This window comes from Lepidochelys kempii, chromosome 7 (assembly GCF_965140265.1).
Source record: "Lepidochelys kempii isolate rLepKem1 chromosome 7, rLepKem1.hap2, whole genome shotgun sequence".
NCBI lineage: Eukaryota > Metazoa > Chordata > Testudines > Cheloniidae > Lepidochelys > Lepidochelys kempii.
Window position 1 is genome coordinate 68,426,494 of NC_133262.1, and position 20,178 is coordinate 68,446,671.

At 38.8% G+C, this 20,178-nt stretch overlaps 1 protein-coding gene across 7 annotated transcripts in view; it reads left to right on the plus strand.

The window, feature by feature from the left end:
* Positions 1-20,178, plus strand: part of CSGALNACT2 (chondroitin sulfate N-acetylgalactosaminyltransferase 2) — a 51,757-nt gene that overhangs the window by 24,154 nt on the left and 7,425 nt on the right. For 3 of the 7 annotated variants that reach the window (XM_073353256.1, XM_073353257.1, XM_073353255.1), the window contains 3 exons: positions 5,408-6,659; positions 17,602-17,818; positions 18,525-18,626. In XM_073353256.1, coding sequence (XP_073209357.1) covers positions 6,005-6,659; positions 17,602-17,818; positions 18,525-18,626 — 974 coding nt within the window. In that variant the 5' untranslated portion in view covers positions 5,408-6,004. Of the gene's footprint in view, positions 1-1,709; positions 1,855-5,407; positions 6,660-17,601; positions 17,819-18,524; positions 18,627-19,064; positions 20,171-20,178 lie in introns of those variants that run through there. The other 4 variants (XM_073353253.1, XM_073353252.1, XM_073353258.1 and 1 more) reach the window with 3 other exon arrangements.

The following is a 20,178-nucleotide window of genomic DNA, read 5'->3' on the forward strand; positions in this document are numbered from 1 at the left end:
CGATAGTCACCGTTCTGGATGGGAAAGTCAGGTATGACGGAGAAGGAGACTCAGGTTTGGCATTACCGAATCTGTTTTGACTCCGCTACAGCCTGATCTTTACTTGTTGTAAGTAGACTAAGCCTGTGAGTGCCAGTTTTGCCTAACCAGGTTCAGGTGTCTGCAGCTTTTCCACTGAACTAATGCCTTTCTGTATACAATACTTAACTGGGTTTTTTAATACTTGTGCTTTAAGAAAACCTAAAATTCATTAGCTAGCAAATGTGTTTCCAATGCTTATTTTGCTGTAAAATTCAGAAGGAAATGGGAAAGGATCATTTATAAAATCAATATAATTTTCTGTTAAAGAAAGGTTGGATGTCAGTGTTACATCACTCCGTGTCCTGGTTTTGCACTGCAGACTGGCTTTTTCTTTCTGCCTTGACTGACCAAATCTGGACTCTGGTCAATAGTTTGAGGACACATCTGGTATTAATCATATTTATAGACACGTGATTGTATTTATGTAATATTTTATTCGTAAAATGTTCCAGACATTTTTCATTCATTTTCCCTTCTTAAGGACTTAACCTGGGTTTAATTACCTGAATTTACTGTGTTATAGATGTTTGTTTATATATTGTGTATTAAATTGTTCAGTAATGACACATTCAAAAAATGTCTGTATTAGATAGCTTTTGCCTTCGATCCATCTTTTCCTTCAACCTCTCTAATTTGTTCCTTAGCTAAATATTATTAGGCATTGATTGTGGCAACAGGAAGTGGGTAACAGGACCACTCATATACATGTACACTTCAATCAGACCACTCCTGTGCATGAAGTTCAGTACTTGCACGATCAGGGGACCATAGTCTCTTACTCGAAATTCTGGGTGGCTTGATGCTCTAATGTAGATTCGGTAGAACAGGCATATTTGAAATCCCAGGTGATATTATGTATAGCTACAGGCGTGGTCTGTGCACAGAATTGAGATGGAAGAATTCCAGGCTTTGGCTCTGGTTCCGACTTTGTGCCCTTGGGCAAGTCACTTAATCTTTCAGCCATACTTATCACATTTGGGAATAGGTGTAACAGTGTATATAGAAATAGTGTGGGATCTATGTGGTAGGGTTGGATAAATATTGACTTAATAGTTATTTCCACTGTACATCAAATGTGCAGAATGTGGCGTGCCATAAAGACTTGATTAGTGAGAGTTTGAGAAGACTGCATCTCTGACAGATGCCAAAATTGTGGGTCATTCCTGTCATCGCAAATAATGTAATGGTGTAACCATTTCCCCCCTGCAATCTTTTCTTTTAATTATTTACATATTAAAACTAAATTGATATTCAAGTCTGGGTACTTAGGTGAAGTTCCACTTAAGTACCCCAGACAACGGTTTCACAATGTGGTCAAGAGGGAAATGCAGTTAATTGCCCTTTTTTGGTGATGTGGGGGAGCCCTGAGGGTGCTATCTGAAAACAGGACTAAAATCCCTTTAATGCTCTTGGGAGACACAAATCTTGAATTGAAAGGCCTAACATGTCTTTCTATATTCCCTGCAGTAGGAAAGAGGCTTACTTAGGACATAATCTTTTGAGCACTTGGTGAGAATTGTGGGAAGCTCCTACAGTTCATGTATGCCCAGAGAAAGGTGGTCAGACCTGTTGGGATGACTGATGATGTGCTCAAATTTTGTGTCTGTCTGTCTCTCTCTTCTCCAAAGATAGAGGGTGGAAAAGTCTTGCAAAAATTAAAAGGAAGAACAAAGGAGGAATGCCTGATTCTTGCGCAGATTGCAGCATACCTGAATGCCCCCAAGACAGTCAGCCCAGGATCTCAAAAAATGGATGTCTATAACTTACAATATAGTAAGTTTCCTTTATTTTTTAACAATCCTTTCACATTCTTCACTCTTGCCAGTGGCTTCTTCCATGAACCATTTCTCCCTCTTGTTCCTCCCTGCCCTTCCTTCCCCCTCATCTTAAATTCTCTCCTTCACCTGGTCTTCTCTGCATTCACATTCTCTTCAAAGTCCCTCCTTAGCCCATTTTGTACAAAAGGTCACTAAACCCTAGTTTTCTTCCCCCCAAAGAAATGTTGGCTGCCCAAGCTACCACACCATGGAAAATAAACCTTCCTAGCAAATATCATGGAAACTGTGTGTGCAACTCACTCAGAAGTTGGAATATCTTACTACTTGTTGCTGTTTTTTTCTTTTACCTGTTCATTTTGTGTTGAAACAGCTCTTTGGGTCCACACTCTTGTTTCACACTATTCTATGGTGTGTCTAGCACACTGTTGTTGGTGCTGTCAAAATAATAGCTGAGGTATTGGCCAAGGATAAATCTGAGTCAATTGGGGAACGCATAAAGCCTATTCAAATGAATATAAATTGCACTTGCAGATAAGAAAAAGCACAAGTAATTTAATAAGCTTAAAGATTTGCCAATAAAGTTGTATGCGCTGTGGAACTTCCATAGGCTGTGAGCATTCTCCTTGCATTCCTCCAACCCTCCCCCAAGCTCCCTGTGTGCCACCCTCCCACACTTTTCTATTGCAGGGACTCCTACCAACTCTTCCCATTTCCTTCCTCACACCATGGGCTCTGTCTCCATTCCCAATACCATTGACCCTGATTATCCCCCCCCCCCCAGCAGTGGCCCCTCCTTACTCTCCCCATCCCCTCTCCAGGTGTTCTGTGTGCATCTTCGTTCCCCCTTCCCCTTATGCCTGGATCTGTGTGCCCTATGTTCCTCCTCTTTCCCCTTCCCCCACTCTTCTTTGGGTTTTTGCATTCCCTATAACCACCACTCACCCCCAGTCCTCTGTTTCCCCACCGCTACTGCCCCTTCAACCCACTAAGGCTTTCTTATTGCCTGTAGCCCAGACGAACAGAAGTCTCCTTACACAGCAAGCTAAGTTTCAGAATAGCAGCCGTGTTCGCCTGTATCCGCAAAAGGAAAAGGAGGACTTGTGGCAACTTGTTAGTCTCTAAGGTGCCACAAGTCCTCCTTTTCTTCTTACAGCAAGGAAGTTGCTGCCCCTGTTATGCATAGGTTGCAGAGAGACTTCTCTGCCTACAGTGCCAGGTAGTCTGTGGGCCCTGATATTCCTGTGAATCAGGCTTTTCCAGTAGTCTGATTTGCACCAAAATCAGTGTGGTTGCACCCACGGATGCCTTGAATATGCTCCAAAATATTGGATTGATCAGATTTTGAATGCTGCATCTATCTCATTACAGACAAACAGATGCCATTGAGTTTAATGTAATGGCTTTGTTTGAGTGGTCAGAAACCCAGATCTATTTCATTTAGACCTTGCCTGAGAAACTATATTTGTGTAACTTTAACCTTTAGATCTTTAGCACTTGAGTATGTTGATAAGTAAATTGTCTCTCAAAGGATATTAGATGCAAATAAGGGTAATCAGAAATGCAAGTTATGTTCAAACAGTGAGATTACCTTAAATTTATTTTTTTAGTAGGGCTGTCAAGCAACTAAAAAAAAATTAATCACGATTAATCGTGTGATTAATCTCACTGTTAAACAACAATAGAATACCATTTATTTAAATTTTTTTGGATGTTTTCTACATTTTCAGATCTGTTTATTTCAATTACAACACAGAATGTAAAGTGTACAGTGCTTACTTTGTTTATTTTTGATTACAAGTATTTGCACTGTAAAAAAACAAAAGAAATAGTATTTTTCAATTCACTTAATACAAGTACTGTAGTGCAATCTCTTTATCATGAAAGTTGAACTTATAAATGTAGAATTATGTACAACAAAATGCATTCAAAAATAAAACAATCTAAAATTTTAGGGCCTGCAAGTCCACTCAGTACTACTTCTTGTTCAGCCAATCACTCAAACACATTTGTTTACATTTGCACGAGATAATGCTGCCTGCTTCTTGTTTACAATGTTACCTGAAAGTGAGAACAGGCATTCTCATGGCACTGTTGTAGCCAGCATTGCAAGATATTTACGTGTCAGATGTGCTAAAGATTCATATGTCCCATCATGCTTCAACCACCCTTCCAGGGGACATGTATCCATGCTGATGACTGATTCTGCTCGATAACAATCCAAAGCAGTGCAGACTGACACCTGTTCATTTTCATTATCTCAGATGCCACCAGCAGAAGGTTGTTTTTTGGTGCGTTGTTTGGGTTCTGTAGTTTTTGCATCGGAGTGTTGCTCTTGACTTTTGAAAGCATGCTCCACACCTCGTCCCTCTCAGATTTTGGAAGGCACTTTAGATTCTTAAACCTTGGGTCGAGTCCTGTAGCTATTTTTAGAAATCTCACATTGGTATCTTCTTTGCATTTTGTGAATTCTGCAGTGAAAGTGTTCTTAAAATGAACAACGTGTGCTGGGTCATCATCTGAGACTGCTATAACATGAAATATATGGTAGAATGCAGGTAAAACATCAGGAGACATACAATTCTCCCCCAAGGAGTCAGTCACAAATTTATTTAACACATTTTTTTTTAACGAGTGTCATCAGCATGGAAGCATGTCCTCTGGAATGGTGGCCGAAGTATGAAGGGGCATACCAATGTTTAGCATATTTGGCATGTAAGTACCTTGCTGTGCCAGCTACAAAAGTACCATGCAAATGCCTGTTCTCACTTTCTGATGATACTGTAAACAAGAAGAGGGCAGCATTATCTCCTGTAAAGGTAAACGTGTTTGTCTTAGCAATTGAGTGGATTTGTAGGCTCTGAAGTTTTACATTGTTTTGTTTGAGTGCAGTTATGTAACAAAATCTACATTTGTAAGTTGCACTATCACAACATTGCACTACACATACTCTGAGGTGAACGGAAAAATACTATTTCTTTTGTTTATCATTTTTACAGTGCAAATATTTGTAGTAAAAAATAGTATACACTTTGATTTCGATTACAACACAGAATACAATATACATGAAAATGTAGAAAAACATCCAAAATATTTAATAAATTTTAATGGCATTCTATTGTTTAACAGCGCGATTAAAACTGCAATTAATTGCAGTTAATTTTTTTTTGAGTTAATCGCATGAGTTAACAGCGATTAATCGACAGCCCTATTTTTTTTGTACTACTTTCAGAAAAAATCAACCATGATGATTAGGGAAGCTCTTCAGACATGATGCAATAGGACTGGAAAAGAATTCTTGTAACTTAACTGCTTGAAAAAGTTGTTTCATTCAGCTATTCTTATTAGTATGCTCCAGACAGTTCCATAGGAAATAAATCAGTCATGTGTAACACTGTGGAAAGTACTATAGGTTTTTACAAATCCAAAAAAAAAAAAAAACTTTTGCAATCCATCATGGCTACATTTTTGGATGTTAATGTTTCGTTCATGTGTTTTCCAGCTGCCTGGCTGCTTTATAGTTCTAATATGCACCTTTCATTTAATTTTAGATTCTGCCTTGGTATTGCTGACTCAAACCACAGAAGCCCAAAGAAGGGGGGAAGTGGAATAAAATACTCAAGAGTGCCAGAGGAAAATATCAAACTGTCCAATGAAAACTACTGTTACTAAGGTGTAGATTGCTCCTGCAGTGTATAAATGTGTGTGTGCAAAAAAGCTGTGCATCAAAAGCCTACCAATCCTAGTATTTGCCAGGTTTCTTCATTGAGAAAAACTTCAGACTAAAAACCTTAACTCTTCTTTTTAAGAAACAAACAAAAACAGGAAAAGAGTCAGCAAGTATTCACAATATTTCTGTCTTTTGGTCAAGTCACCAGAATATTATGAGAATTCTATTTGATGGTGTAAACTGCATTTCTCCTTTTCATCATGGAAGTTATAGTAACTTTAGACTTTGTCTCTGCAATATCAAATGAGGAAGACAAATGTTGAACGTAACTTTTTTTTTTGGCTGACATAACTTTGGTGTGACTGTTTAAAAAAAAAATCATGGTTTCATTCCTTTTTTAAGTCTTTGTTGGGATGCTCTTGGAAAGGTATGAAAAAGAAAATCAGCTTTTTGGAGGGGGACTCGAAATCTGATAAGAATGCCCAGAAGGGGTTTAATATTTCAAGCCAGGACCCGTTGGCTATGGGTGGGTCTTGCCTTGCTATTCAGTTTAATGTTGTTCGTGTACCTGCTTGAGTGTGCTCCACAAACAGATGGAAATGGATCTCTGCCTGGCGTTATAGGGGAGAACTTGGGTAAAGAACATTACCAAGCTCTTCTACAGGAACAAGAGGAACACTATCAAACCCGGGCTACTAGTCTGAAGCGTCAGATTGCTCAGCTGAAACAAGAGCTTCAGGAAATGAGCGATAAGCTGAAATTGCTGCAGGAAAAAAAGAGCCCAAGAGTCAATGGCATGGGCTACCAAGGCACCAAAGAACAAGCATCCAATGATCTCCTAGAGTTTCTTCATTCCCAAATTGACAAGGCTGAGGTGAGCATTGGCGCCAAGCTACCGAGTGAATATGGTGTCATTCCTTTTGAAAGCTTTACCTCTATGAAAGTGTTCCAGTTGGAGATGGGGCTCACTCGACACCCAGAGGAGAAACCTGTTAGAAAGGATAAGCGAGATGAGTTGGTGGAAGTTATTGAGGCTGGCCTAGAGGTAATCAATAATCCGGATGAAGAAGATGGACAAGATGATGATGGAGTAGGAGAGAGACCGCTTTATAATGAAAATGATTTCATAGAAGGTACCGTAAAACCTTATTTAATAACTTATGTATTTCCCAATCAGCTGCACAGAATGTCATAATACACTATGAATAATTGCAAAGGAATATATAGTTGTAAAAGAAAATTAATAGCATTTTTCCATGTCTTTATAGTTTTGATATCTACTCTAATATGAAAGGAATACTTGTGGCACCTTAGAGACTAACCAATTCATTTGAGCATAAGCTTTCGTGAGCTACAGCTCACTTCATCGGTGAAGTGAAGTCACTTCCGATGAAGTGAGCTGTAGCTCACGAAAGCTTATGCTCAAATAAATTGGTTAGTCTCTAAGGTGCCACAAGTACTCCTTTTCTTTTTGCGAATACAGACTAACACGGCTGTTACTCTGAAACCTACTCTAATATGTAGTACTTCTGCTGCACTAAGAAAAACCTTAGACCTGGTTTGCCTGTTGTAATAGAATCTGTTTCATAATATTGCACAATACCATGCACTGAAAGGGGGTGGGGGGAGTAATGATTTCAGTGGAGATATTTTACTATAGCAAGCAGACAAAACAAGCTGTGTCTGTTTCAATTTTAACAGTTGGATCTCTTATCGTTGAAGATCATTTTACGTATTTTGTGCTGATGTAGATCTAAAATGCTACCTAATACTGAGGAGGAGCTTTCAGAAGCACATAGAGCCCAACTTGAAGGTCATGAGACTTGATTGCCTAGCTTCCCTTTCTGCCTTTGAAAATCTCCATTTAACTTTGTCCCTTTGTATCCTAGTTATGACTAGTTAACTATAAACTGCATGTTGGTGAAGAGGGCTATATTAATGTCACAATGCAAACTAGTTATTCATATTTAAAACATTGGCACATGCACCTGTGTTGGGGGAAGAGTGGTATTTATAGAGTACCTTATCTTTGTTAGACTATTTGGTTGCTGAGTATCTAGGGCAGGGGTCGGCAAACTTTTTGGCCCGAGGGCCACATCAGGGTACAAAACTGTATGGAGGGCTGGGTAGGGGAAGGCTGTTCTCTCCCCCCCTCCCCCAAACAGCCTGGCCCCCACTCCCTATTCACCCCTTCCCACTTCCCAACCTCCCGTCCCCTGACTGCCCCCTGGGACTCCCTAGCCAACCTCCTCACCTCTGTGTGCGCTGCTGCCACCCCCTTACCATGCTGTTCAGAGTGGTAGGAGCTCACAACGTGGCGAGCTGAGGCTGCATGAGGGGGGGGGGGCAGCGGGGGAGGGGCCAGGAGCGAGCCTCCTGGGCCAGGATGGTCCTGCGGGCCGCAGTTTGCCCACTTCTAATCTAGGGGTAGATCTTCAGGGGGCATAAAATAGCACAGCTCCATTAGTCAGTGAATCTATGCAGAGTTAAACCAGCTCAGGATCTTTCCTGATGTGCAAAACCTGAAACCAGATTATTCAAACATACGACTTTTAAAATGCTGGCATTTGTTAAATTCTCAGAATCCCAGGGGTAGGGGAGAGAAGATGAATGTTATTTCAGCTGTAAAACATTGAAGCAATGATATATGAACATTGCTTTCTCAAGGCTGATGTACTGAAAAGGTACAGTGACCACTGTTTCTCTAGAATTCAGTCTTGAAGGTACTCGATACTAAAATGTAATTCTGATGGAAATATTAAGATTTTTTTTACACAGGCTTACAGTATTAAATGCAGTACATATTGCCAGAAAGTGTCAGAAGGGCACAATGCTTTCGAGTAATTCTTATATTTTCAAGCACATCAAAATCTGCGTAGTGATGTATGATGCATAGTTAAGCAAATATATACGTGAGAATGCTACACAGTCCTTGAAATAGTTTACTTTTTTTAGTCAGATGACTTAATCGGCTCCAAAATGAGTTTGCTTCTCACTAATGGAATAGTGCAGTGGTCTTTTGCCTTAACAGTACTCTATTGAAACTTCCAAGTAAAGTTCCTTTGTTATCTTGGGGGGGAGGAGTAGAAATGCATCTAAAGTATAGCTCTAAAGCCAGTCAATGCAGCATTGGACTTTAAAGTTTTTCCCCTGAAAGCATATTTCAGTTTGCCTAGAGACAGACATTCTCACAATGTCATTTTACAATTCTGTTTTTCTTTTAAATTACTATAATGTGCAGTGGCTTTCCCCTCATACATATTGTGTGCACTTCAGTATGTCTTTGCAGCTGTTTAAATTGTAGCTTTTCTTTTAGCCACTTCTAATGACTATAAGCCTCTGAGAAAGCTAGAAGACATGGTGCCTTATGAAACAAAGTTCTTCTCCTCCCTTCATCTCTTTACCCCAGATAAATTGACAATTAGTTCCTAAATAACATCTTTCTCTTTGGAAATTGAACTCATTTCCTCTGTGGTCAAGACCGTGTTTTATGACTTGGATTACAGGAATCACATAGTAGTGAATAATGGTTAAGTGAAAATATTTTTGTGCTGTAGGTCATCAGGATATGTTAGTTACTAGCCACAGTAATATAACATTGTTTCCTTTCAACCAGAGATAGTACCTATACAAGTCATCCTATGGTTTCCTAGGCATGTGAAAATAGCATTGGCAGACTTGAGAAACGTTTTGGACAGCTGAAGAGAAATTTTCTTTGAGCATTAACTGTTTTGACTTCAAATTTCAGAGCTAAATCTTTCATTTTTAATGTTTTGTCCCTTTCAAGGACTTCAGTCTTTTACTTTATAACTTGTCATTTTGTTGATGGAAGCGTGGTTAGAAAGCTGCTGCCATTATGTTTGGAAAATACAGTGCTCCCTTATAACATCCATCATAAGCGCTCAGGCTTAAGCTGTCAGACCTCATTGTCCCTGTCCTAAAATCATAGTAAATGCTTTTAATGTCTGCCTAGAAATGGTATCCCAAGAACAAAGTTTCTCTGTGAAGATTTTAACCACTTTATTTAAATTGGCTTTAATGCGCCATTCTGTATTGACAAATATTTTGGCACCTAAACTGATGTATCATCATCAACAGTTGAACTCCAGTCTAAGATTCTAATGAGATATTTAGAACCAGAAACTAAAATTGAAGCAGATTGGACCAGATGACTGGGAAACTGATATTTGATAGTATGGAAGTTCTGAAAACAATAGAACTGATTACTTTAAGTTTAAGGGAAACCAAATGGCTTTGTAGTGTCTATTTCAGCCCCACTGAGTTACTAAGATGGAGTAGACAGACCGAATTTAAAGAAAAACCTAATTTTACAAGCATAATTATACCAAAATGACCCAAATGAAACAGGAAAAAAAGCACTCTTACTGTGGAGTAAGTGTCCACGCAGGGAGTTTATAGTGGTATAACTTTCTGTGTAGACAAGAGCTTCTTCTTTTGCAGCTATCTTAACTTTTTCCTAAACTTCTGTTTATGAAGTATCACTTCTTTAATTTTTGAGCCCTGCTTTCTCTCATGTGCTTCCGGATATGCACATAGTGGACATTTAATTTTACATGTTTGCTCAGGTCTCTTTAATAAGGCTTCAAAGTCTCAGCTTTCTCAGCCCATTGCCATTTCCCTTACTACCATCTTTTCTTTCCCCTCACCCCTTGAACTTGTACTGAATTTTTTTTCCAACCTAGCTTTTTTAAATCTGAGGTACAGTGGTAAATAATCAAGAAATGAAAACAATCATCATGTTTTACAACTGTCAAATCTCAGTTCCTGTTGCATCTTGGGGCATATCTACATGAGGACACCCAGGGACAGTCATAGTTCATTAAATAAGGGTTGAATTTAAAATGCATTAACTAAAAGCACATTAAAGCCTTGTGAACGCTGTCATTCTGAGTTAAGCTGAAGTGAACTAAGGCCAGTTTAATTCACTTCCAAAGGGAATTAAGCTAAGGCAACTTTACTTCTGAATGAGCTCATCTACACAGCTGTAATGCACTTTAAAAATGCATTTTAAATTCAACTCGTTAGTTAATTCAGCATTAATTTTCCCGAGTGTCACCATGTAGATATGTCCTTTTCCTCACTGGGGCAGGAGGGGAGGGTGTGTGGGAGTGTGTGTGTGTGTGAGAGAGAATATCTAGCATTTTCAAATAGTATACTTTCTAATAATACAGTGTATAATAGTTAATGAAGTTTGTATGTAGTGTGGATTCCCAGTGGGGCTGACCATATGGCCATAAAAGGTTCACAGAGAAGCCATGATATTTGCCAGATATGGTAGACTGCCTTGGTATTACTCTTCTTTTCCAACTCCTATTTTCTGCATTTCACTAATCGTTCAGTTCTTTGGTGTCCTTTTGCTGGTGTGTTCTAGCATTTCATGTTCTTCCTCTTGCCATGTCTGATTCAAGCAGCCTGTGCTATCAAGCAGTTAGCTTCAAGTCTATTTTCTAAAGCAAGGCAAATGGTTTTTAGAGTTGTATATCTGATATCAAATCTGTTATCACATCATGTCAGTGAATGTGCACTTGTGCTCTTCACCAGTTTGTGGCATCTTTGCTATTGATGGGGCTGGATCAAGAAAATAGTAAAAGGAAATTGCAGATCACATATATACGTTGAAACTCTAAAATAACATGGTGAGTGCCACAAGTAACTTTGGGTAGAGAAATAATCAGCCTGCTTTGCTGGTGATGAGCTTGTTACCAGAAAACCCTGCTGCAGTCTGGAGGTGGCCTATAGGACTGTGTTTAATATGTCCTTCTTTTGTATCTCCTAAAGACATACATATTACTTTGACAGGTCACTATTAATTTTAAGAGAATATAACCTGATTGAAAAAATAAACACTTTCATTTGAAAGTTGTATAGTGGCTTCATTATTTTAAACTCAATTTCTTTTATCATCCCCCTTACCTAATTGTCTGAAATATCTGATCACTCTGCCAAGCCCAGCAGTTCCTTAAAGTAAACTATTGTTGTGGACAGCATTCTCAAGAAGAATATAGTGTGTATGTCTCACTTGGATAAGAGCTGCCGAAACCGCCTACCATCTGGGCTACAGGGTGGATGAGACAGGGGATGCAGGGGAGCAGAAGCAGAGCATTGTTGACTTTGTCTTAAGAGCAGAATTGGAGGGGATAAAAGAAATGGCAGTTTTACTTTGGGGTGGGGGGTGGACCACAAACAAAAATCTTTCACCCAAGCACAAAGGGCTTCCAAGGCAGCCACTCTGGTGAAAAGTGAAGTGTCTATTCACCCTTCTTCCCAGGTTAACACTACCATTTTAATGTTTTGTTTCCATCTACTGCTTTTAACTAAGAAGAAACGTGCTGTGATGGTGTGTAGGTCTATACCTATCTCAGTATTGGACCCAGTCTTTGGATGCCATGTGCATCAAAGCCTGCAGGATCTCTTCAGAGTCCAGACTTTCTCTGGGTCTTTAGAGCACACTCCTGGGTGTAGACTCCTTGTCTGAAACACTTCCTGGGGATTGGAGATTCTGCAGTCCAACTACCATAGCCCCCAAGACCAGTGCTGAGACTTCCCAAGCCAGGTGCTTATTGTATGCTCCCACAGAGTAGTTCTTGTCCTTTGTGGGCACTGTGACTTATCTCTTTGGGGACATGTGGCAGGTAAAGCAAGGTTCACACTGTTACTACTTCAGTGCACACACAAATGCACTTACTACTTAAACAGCACAAGAGAGTTACAGGGGTGTGCAAAACACTGACGACGTTCCTGGGTGCAATCCAGATCAGTGAGGGGCTGTCACCCCTGCCCTGCAACTTTGGGTGCCTCACAATGCTTTGCTATTGCAGCTTCCAACTTGGGTTGCTTACGAATGGCCAAACAGCAGCATGCAGGCCACACTGTGTGTGTGTGTGTGTCTGTCTGTCTGTCTGTCTGTCTACAGCCCTAGTTCAGCAGCTCTGACTTTAGCAGACTCTTAGTACAGTTGCTACTGGGAATTAATCCACAAGGGTCAAATTAACACAAATGACTAATATATTTTGTGGGTGCAGTACACTTTAATCTTTGCTAATGGAACTAAAAAACTAAAAAAGGTGGCTAATGAAGCAATAGGTAATAGTTTTAGCAACTTTATTTTCAAAAACTCAATTTACATAACAAGAATCAGAACTCCTCTGTATAGTACTTAAAGTGAATAAAACTTCAGGGGCTAAGAATGCAGAAATAAAATTCTGCCAGTGTTTGCTTTGCTGTTGTTTGTTCTGGATCGTAGTCAGTAAATACTAGTTTGAAGGTAGGATAGCAGGTTTTATTATATGAGTCATTCTCAGACGCTAAAACTACATGTAGTGAGAAGTTAAGCAGATGTTAGCTACTTAAAATTTTCTGTTCCCTGACTTCTTGGCCACACACTTGATCACATTTAATCTTGTGAAATTAGTAAGATTACAGATTTTATAGTTAAGGCTTTAACCCATGGTGAGCACAGGAATATAGAATTTATCTTCATTTAGTATGACTCAGTGTCTTTTTTTTCTTAGTCTTTGTATGGTCGCTGAGTGAAACTGTTTACACAGTCCAACCCGTTTTTACTGCTAAGAAGCATTACCTGCTACCTTTGTAAAGCTGCACATCTCTTGCAAATATTTTCTCTTCAGCAAATGTTCACATACTTTTAGTCGGGGATGCCAGTAGAAGTCAGGAGGAATTATAATGATCAGTGCTTCTTGGGATAGATAGATTTGTGCCCTAAGATCACTCTGTGCTGTTCGTCAATGAGAGCGAATATGTGTAGAAGTTTGGAGTGGGGAGAGTAGATACTCAAACCAAGCCTTATGGGCTATGTCTTGTCTTGCTTTCATGAACAATAAAGAGCAAAAAGATTCAGTATAGGAGAAGGTGAAATGCTTGTTTAAGCTGCGGGAGGAAGAGGAATCTTTGGGTTTATAACTGGGGAAGGGTTGACAGTTAATGCCTTACGTGAGTGCTTTCAAGGCTCCAAAAATTTTAAAGAATTTTTAATACCAAAAAAAAAAAAGTTGCGGTAGTATAGGTCTTGATATCTTTGTCCTCTTGACTGTGTTTAAAACCTGTAACATCAGGAATCCCAGCTTTCCTGTGGTAGAAAATGCCTTGATTGATTGATTTTGATAGCTTTCAACGAAGGACTTTCAAATCCAAAATCTGTCTTGGTCACTAGAGCCAGAAGCACATGCTGTGTACCATTTTAAAAGCTGGAAATTCTAGTTTTTAGGTGGCATGCAGTATAATATCTAACGTTAGAGGTGTGAAATATTAACAAATAATAATGCAAATATGTGTGCTTATTCTGGTTCACCAACTTTTTCCTTAACCAGTAAACTACTTCAGCAGCAGTAAATACAAAATGATGAGTATGGTGGGGAGGTCAGGAAGTAGGGGCATGAATTCATGAATGTAAAGGAGTTCACAGCTAATTTTTCAAAATGGTCCTGTTACACTTAAACATAGTGCTTCCTTCTCTGTAGAAGTGTTATGCAGTGTTTTTTGCAAGTGATATATTGATATGTGAGGTCTAATATACAATCATAGTATTGGACTTGATTATGCTATTGTGATCACAAACTATTTACAAAAAGAAAAGGAGTACTTGTGGCACCTTAGAGACTAACCAATTTATTTGAGCATGAGCTTTCGTGAGCTCTCCTTTTCTTTTTGCGAATACAGACTAACACGGCTGTTACTCTGAAACTATTTATAGAAGCTCTGTATTGTTAATCTTATTAGACTAATATATGCCATCTTTGCAGACCTACATAACAAATTAACTGCATGTTCTAGGATTTTCAGACTTTTTACAACTGAAACTGCACCATGAGGTTGTTTGGAATATTTTTTTTGGGGGGAGGGGTCTTCTTTCTCCCCACATAAGAATTTGATTTTGTAGATTGCTTCACCCTTAATTCTTCTTTGCCTTTTTCTTTATATTTATATAAATAAAAACAAAGTGGTCTGGTGTGGAATTTAGTGAAGCATTGTAGCTTTTGTATAGTCTTGAAACTGAGGCTGTTTCCTTCTGTTGTTCGTCTCAGAAACAAAGTTCTACCTGCAGTACATTTGAGAGAGTGTAGAGATTTGTTAATGGCGCAAAACTAGTAAAACATCTTGCTTTCGGAACAATGCCAGGTATCTCAAAAGCAAATACTGACTTGTTCGTTTGAAAGAAATGACTTAAAAATTAAGTTGTACAGCAACTATTTTGTCACCACCATATGTTTGGGTAACGAGCTTTACCTTTGTCCTTCCTTGGTCCTGAAGGATGTGTTGAGTATCACCACCTACATGGTGAAAACATTTTATTTCTTTCTCGTTCTCTCCTCCTGACCTTCACTATTCTGAAGAACCCTGGTTCTTGTGTTACGTGAAGGAGTAAATAACACTTCCCTGTTCACTTTCTCCACACCATTCATGATTTTATAGACCTCCATCATATCCTTTTAGTTTTCTGCTTTCTAAACTGAAGTTTTTTAATCTCTCCTCATACGGAAGCTGTTCCATATATTTAATCATTTTTGTTGCCTTTCTCTGTAACTTTTCCAATTCTAGTATATCTCTTTTGAGATGTGGCCACCAGAACGCCACACAGTATTCAAGGTGTAGTCATACCATGTATTTATATAATGGCATTCTGATATTTTTCTGTCTTATCGATCCCTTTCTTAATGGTTCCTAACCTTCTGTTAGCTTTTTTGTCTGCCCCTGCACATTGAGCTGATGTTTTCAGAGAACTATCCACAATGACTCCAAGACCTTTCTTGAGTAGGAACAGTTAATTTAGATCCCATCATTTTGTATGTATAGTCAGGATTATGTTTTCCCATGTGCATTACTTCGCATTTATCTACATTGAATTTAATCTGCCATTTTGTTGCCCAGTCATCCAGTTCAGTGAGATCCTTTTGTAACTTTTTGCAGTCTGCTTTGAACTTAACTGTCCTGAGTTTGAGAGACTTGCACCTCCTGTTTAGTAACTTTTGACCACTGTACAGCCTTCTTAACAAAATTTTTTTATTTTGCAGTTGGAACAAAGAATTAGAGAATTTTAGTCTCATCTGATCTTAGACTTCACTGCAAGTTAAATTAGACAGTTGTTCTTGGTTACAGGAACAAAGCCGATTTACAATCCTAGAAAGTCCTAATCCTCCTGTTTTTGAGAGACTTTGGTGTTTGATCAACTCTATTAGAACTAGTTCTGGTGCTCCCCAGGCAGTGTGTGCTAGAATTATTGAAGCTACGTGCTCAGGCATTGTTTCTTGACAGCCCTTAAATGTAAGTTACTAAAGGCTGACTACTCAGGGGCTCATTTTCATTCTTTCCCTTGGTAGATAAGCTGTGTAGAGCAAAGTTTACACCCCACTTATCGGAAAGAGAACACAATGGCTAGTGGCAACCCCAGATACAGTTTTAATAATTATTAAAGACCATCTAGTATTTGTTAGAGGGTTTGTGCTCTGCCACCACGTATCTAACTCTTACACACCCCATAGGAATATATATTAATCCTTCCCATGGGGAAGGTATTATGGAAAGGCAGCAAGAACAGCCATGCTAGATAACAGCCACATATGTGTACATAGTCCAGCAGGATGGCTTTTGTAAATAACTCCAGGTTATTGCCAGCGCTCTTTCATGCAGCTATCCCTCTCGAAACTTGTATAATGGGAGTGAAGAGGGAATAAGCTACTCTGGGAGGCATGACCACTGGAACTGATTTTAGGAATGGGTTTACTATGTGTCTTTCATATTATGCTAACCAGTGCTTAGTCTTATGAGCAAATAATGTAATCTGATTAATCAGCAGTAACAAAATTCCTAATAGTTGGTCTTATTTCGTGCAAAGAGTTCCAATGTTTATATGCACCGAAGGATTTATACTCTGGAGATTAAAAATGTGCCATAACTCCTCCAAAAATAAAACTTCTTCGTTCTCTTTTGTAGAACCTTTTATACACCGAACCTCGGTCGTTAAAGTAGCAACACAATTTTCCATTACAGATATTTGGAAATTGGCTAATTAAATCAAAACTATCATGTTTGTCAAGCTATAATGTCTGTTTCAAAAGAGCAAATTCTATGAAGTCAGTAAAATTATTTAAAATGTTAATCTCCTTTTAAAATGGATTATATAGAGTCAAAAACTACTGTCACAAACAAAGCAGCAAAAGTTACTTTGACTCTTTCCTCAATGTAGGACTCAGTCCGGAAAGTAGTAAAAGTTGACATTATGTTTTTGATATCTGGTGCCAATCATCTTCATTTTGAGAATCAACTCTAATTCTCGCAGAACCTATTTATTTATGATGGTAATACAGAGGGTTTGAGTCTGTAAAACCCATGGTGATTGGTTCTGTTTTTGTTGCTGTAGCAACAGAAATTACTACCCTGTAAACTTCCAGAAGCTTCCTTCAGTTAACAGCTGTTGAACACCGATAGCTACATGTGCTATATGATGCACTACTATCTGAGGCCAAGAATTAGTCAGCCCAACAGAGGCCTCACAAAGAGTGGTCATGGTCTGTGACCCCAGTGACTTCCTAGAACCGACTGGCCAAGGACACAGAGGAAGTGCATAGGGTTTACATGCTTCTCCTGGGTCTGGTATGTACCTTCTAGTTCTCCAAAGAGTGTCATGTGTTGCAGTGTCCTTACTCACTATTTTCTGAATCTCTATTCTTTAATGATAAATGTACAACTACTTTTTTTAGTACAGCTGGTCAAAAATTTCTTTTTAAAACACCCTGTGCCCCCCCCCCCCCAAAGAAAATGGCTTTTTGTCAAAACAGAAGTTTCTTTAGGAAAGGTCTGTTTTTGATATAATTTTTTTAGGTTTGCTTGGATGTTTTTGTTTGGTTGGTTGGGTTTTTTTGCTTTTCGATGGAAACCCAAAAGGTTTCTCTTTTCAATGAACAAAAAAACCACTTTCCAAGTAGTTTTGTCTATACTATTTTATAATTGGATAGAAATCAAGTGGTGCATCTAAAATTAATAGCTAAATGTCTCAGTAAATCGTGTTTTTGACTAGATAAATTCCTTCTCTGACTTCAGGTTATTATCGCACAGAGAGAGATAAGGGAACACAGTATGAATTGTTTTATAAGAAGACAGATCTTATGGAATACAGACATGTCACACTATTCCGACCATTTGGACCCCTCATGAAAGTGAAGAGTGAAACAGTTGACATTTCTAGATCGGTTATTAACATTATTGTCCCTCTTTCTGGAAGAACTGAGGCATTTGCACAATTCATGCAAAACTTTAGGTAAGTGTATCAGTGTCTAAATTAAACTGTTTTGTTTTTCCTTCGTTTATCAAAGTGAAAACCTATTTTCATGGACTTTAGCTCTACCGCAGTTCTATAATTTACATAGAAATGTTATGGAATACTAATAGCTGCATGGAGAAATGTTTCTTCAAACAATACTCTTCCTTATCTTTACACGAAAACACAAACCAAATACTCTAGCTAGGACTCCAACCTAGATTAAGAAGGGCAGGACCACTGGAGATCTGATGTTTAATTGCATGATGATTGTGGTGGGTGTATTGGCTTTAGAGCTACCTTATCAGGAATGAGATGCAGGTATGGAAGACCTATTTGAATCAGGAAGATGGGGCACAGGAGAACTAATGTGTTTCTATCTCTTTTTAAAAGCTGCTAGATGCACTGTGAAGGCTTTTTAAAACTTTTTTACAGCAAGATTGACGTAAACTATTGCACTATCTGTAGTGAATTACAGTAGTGATTAACTTCACTGAATTGGTTTTTAGTTGGCAAGAGGTGATTTTATAAAATATACCATATATATTAGCTGCATGTGATGCGAAGTTGCTTTATGCAGGGTTGTCATTGTCAAAATCAAAAAGCTTGTAGGAAAATAATTTGCTTAAGCTACTAACTTCAAAACACTGAAGTGAGAGAGCCCTTGCTAGAATACAATAATGGATATTACTCATCTTTATTATAGGGATGTGTGTATTCATCAGGACAAGCGGATTCACCTCACAGTGGTATACTTTGGCCAAGATGGGCTATCTGAAGTGAGGAGCATCCTGGAGTCAGTAGCTCGGTAAGTGAGCTAATCCGAATAGAAGGCTCTGAAATACAAGTGATGTTTATTGGTCAGTTAACAAAGCCTCACAAATAATGAGGAAGAATTTGGTGGGTCAGTCACAGCCAAACAAAATTCCTTTTATCTTTTTACAGTATGTTCATCATTTTGATTTTTCTTAACATTGTTTGTGGTTGTTAAAGTCTCTGTCTATTTTTATGGAGTGATCATTTGAATATTCTGAGTCTGAAAGAATGCATAGTCGAGAGATTGAGTGATTTACTAACGGTTGGCACTGGGTAGTATAAAATACAGTGGTGAGTTTTGTAGTAAATACTGGGTCAAATGAACTGATGCTGACTGGAAAACTAAATGTGTAAAAAAGTGAAATTATGGATACACTATGCTACTTATTATGTATCCCAAATAATGGTAACTGATTTCTTTTAATGATAGTGAATAGAAATGGCTGGTCACCCGTGACGAAAAGAGCACAGTACCCTGCTGCCAGAGGGCCGCTCAATGTGTTAGCCTGAGCAGTTAATCTACTATTCTCAGCCTTCAATATGATGACTCCAGATTGTCCCCTACTTGCACTTAACTTTCCATGGATCACTTTGTAAACAAATGATGAAACCTGTTGGCCAGAGGTTATAGTGCAGATGGCTTGAAACGGCACCATGAGAGAGTTGCTTGATGCACGGAGGTTGATGAGTGTTTTTCTCCACTGCTCCATCAGAAGCAGAACCATCAGTTGGCTGTCAGTGTGAAGAAGACTGGTTTCTCTGTTGGGAAACTATCACTTTTTTCCTCATTGAGGCCCCTCCAACTTCTTCTCAGATGAGTGATCTGTTTCAGACTAGGTTTTGTTGACTCAGTGGGTCCCCAGCTTGGTTAGGAAGTATTGTTCTCACATGTTTCCAAAATTTACTTTCTGAGAGATTCCAGATGGTATTTTGGGGCATTTGCTCATTTCCCCCCGGATATGCTTCTCGTGTGCTTCTACATAGCTCTTTTCCAATATTGCTTTCTCTTCAATGTGTGTGTGAGGCTGGTGGGGAGATAGTGAGTTGACTGGGCAGTGGTGGCATTAACATATGGACAACTTGCAGCTTATTGTTTCTCTTACAGCTATCACATAGTGCCATAGTTTGATTTCCCAGTGTGCTCTGCTCTTGAGACTGAGAGTCCCACTTCCAGAATCCTCTTACAATTTAGAATTGCCTTTCAATCCACAGCTACTCCTGGAGTTAAAATGGTATCAGAGGCTCAAAGCGCCCTTTTAATCTGTCTGGATAACTACTGTATTTGAAATGTTACTGCATGGATTGTGGTGGCAAAAATCAGATCTCCGCCCCCTCCCCCTCCCCCAAACTTGTAGTTTGGATTATTAAATGTAGAGAATGCTTAATGCTGCAGCTGTCCCCCCCCCAAAAAAAATGCATGAGAAAAACAGTAAGATTGATATTATTAGATGTGTTAAATAACTAATTTATACTACAGTGGCAATTGATAGCACTGTAAATGCCATCCTTCTTTCCACACTCCTTTATTAAATTGTTTTCACTTT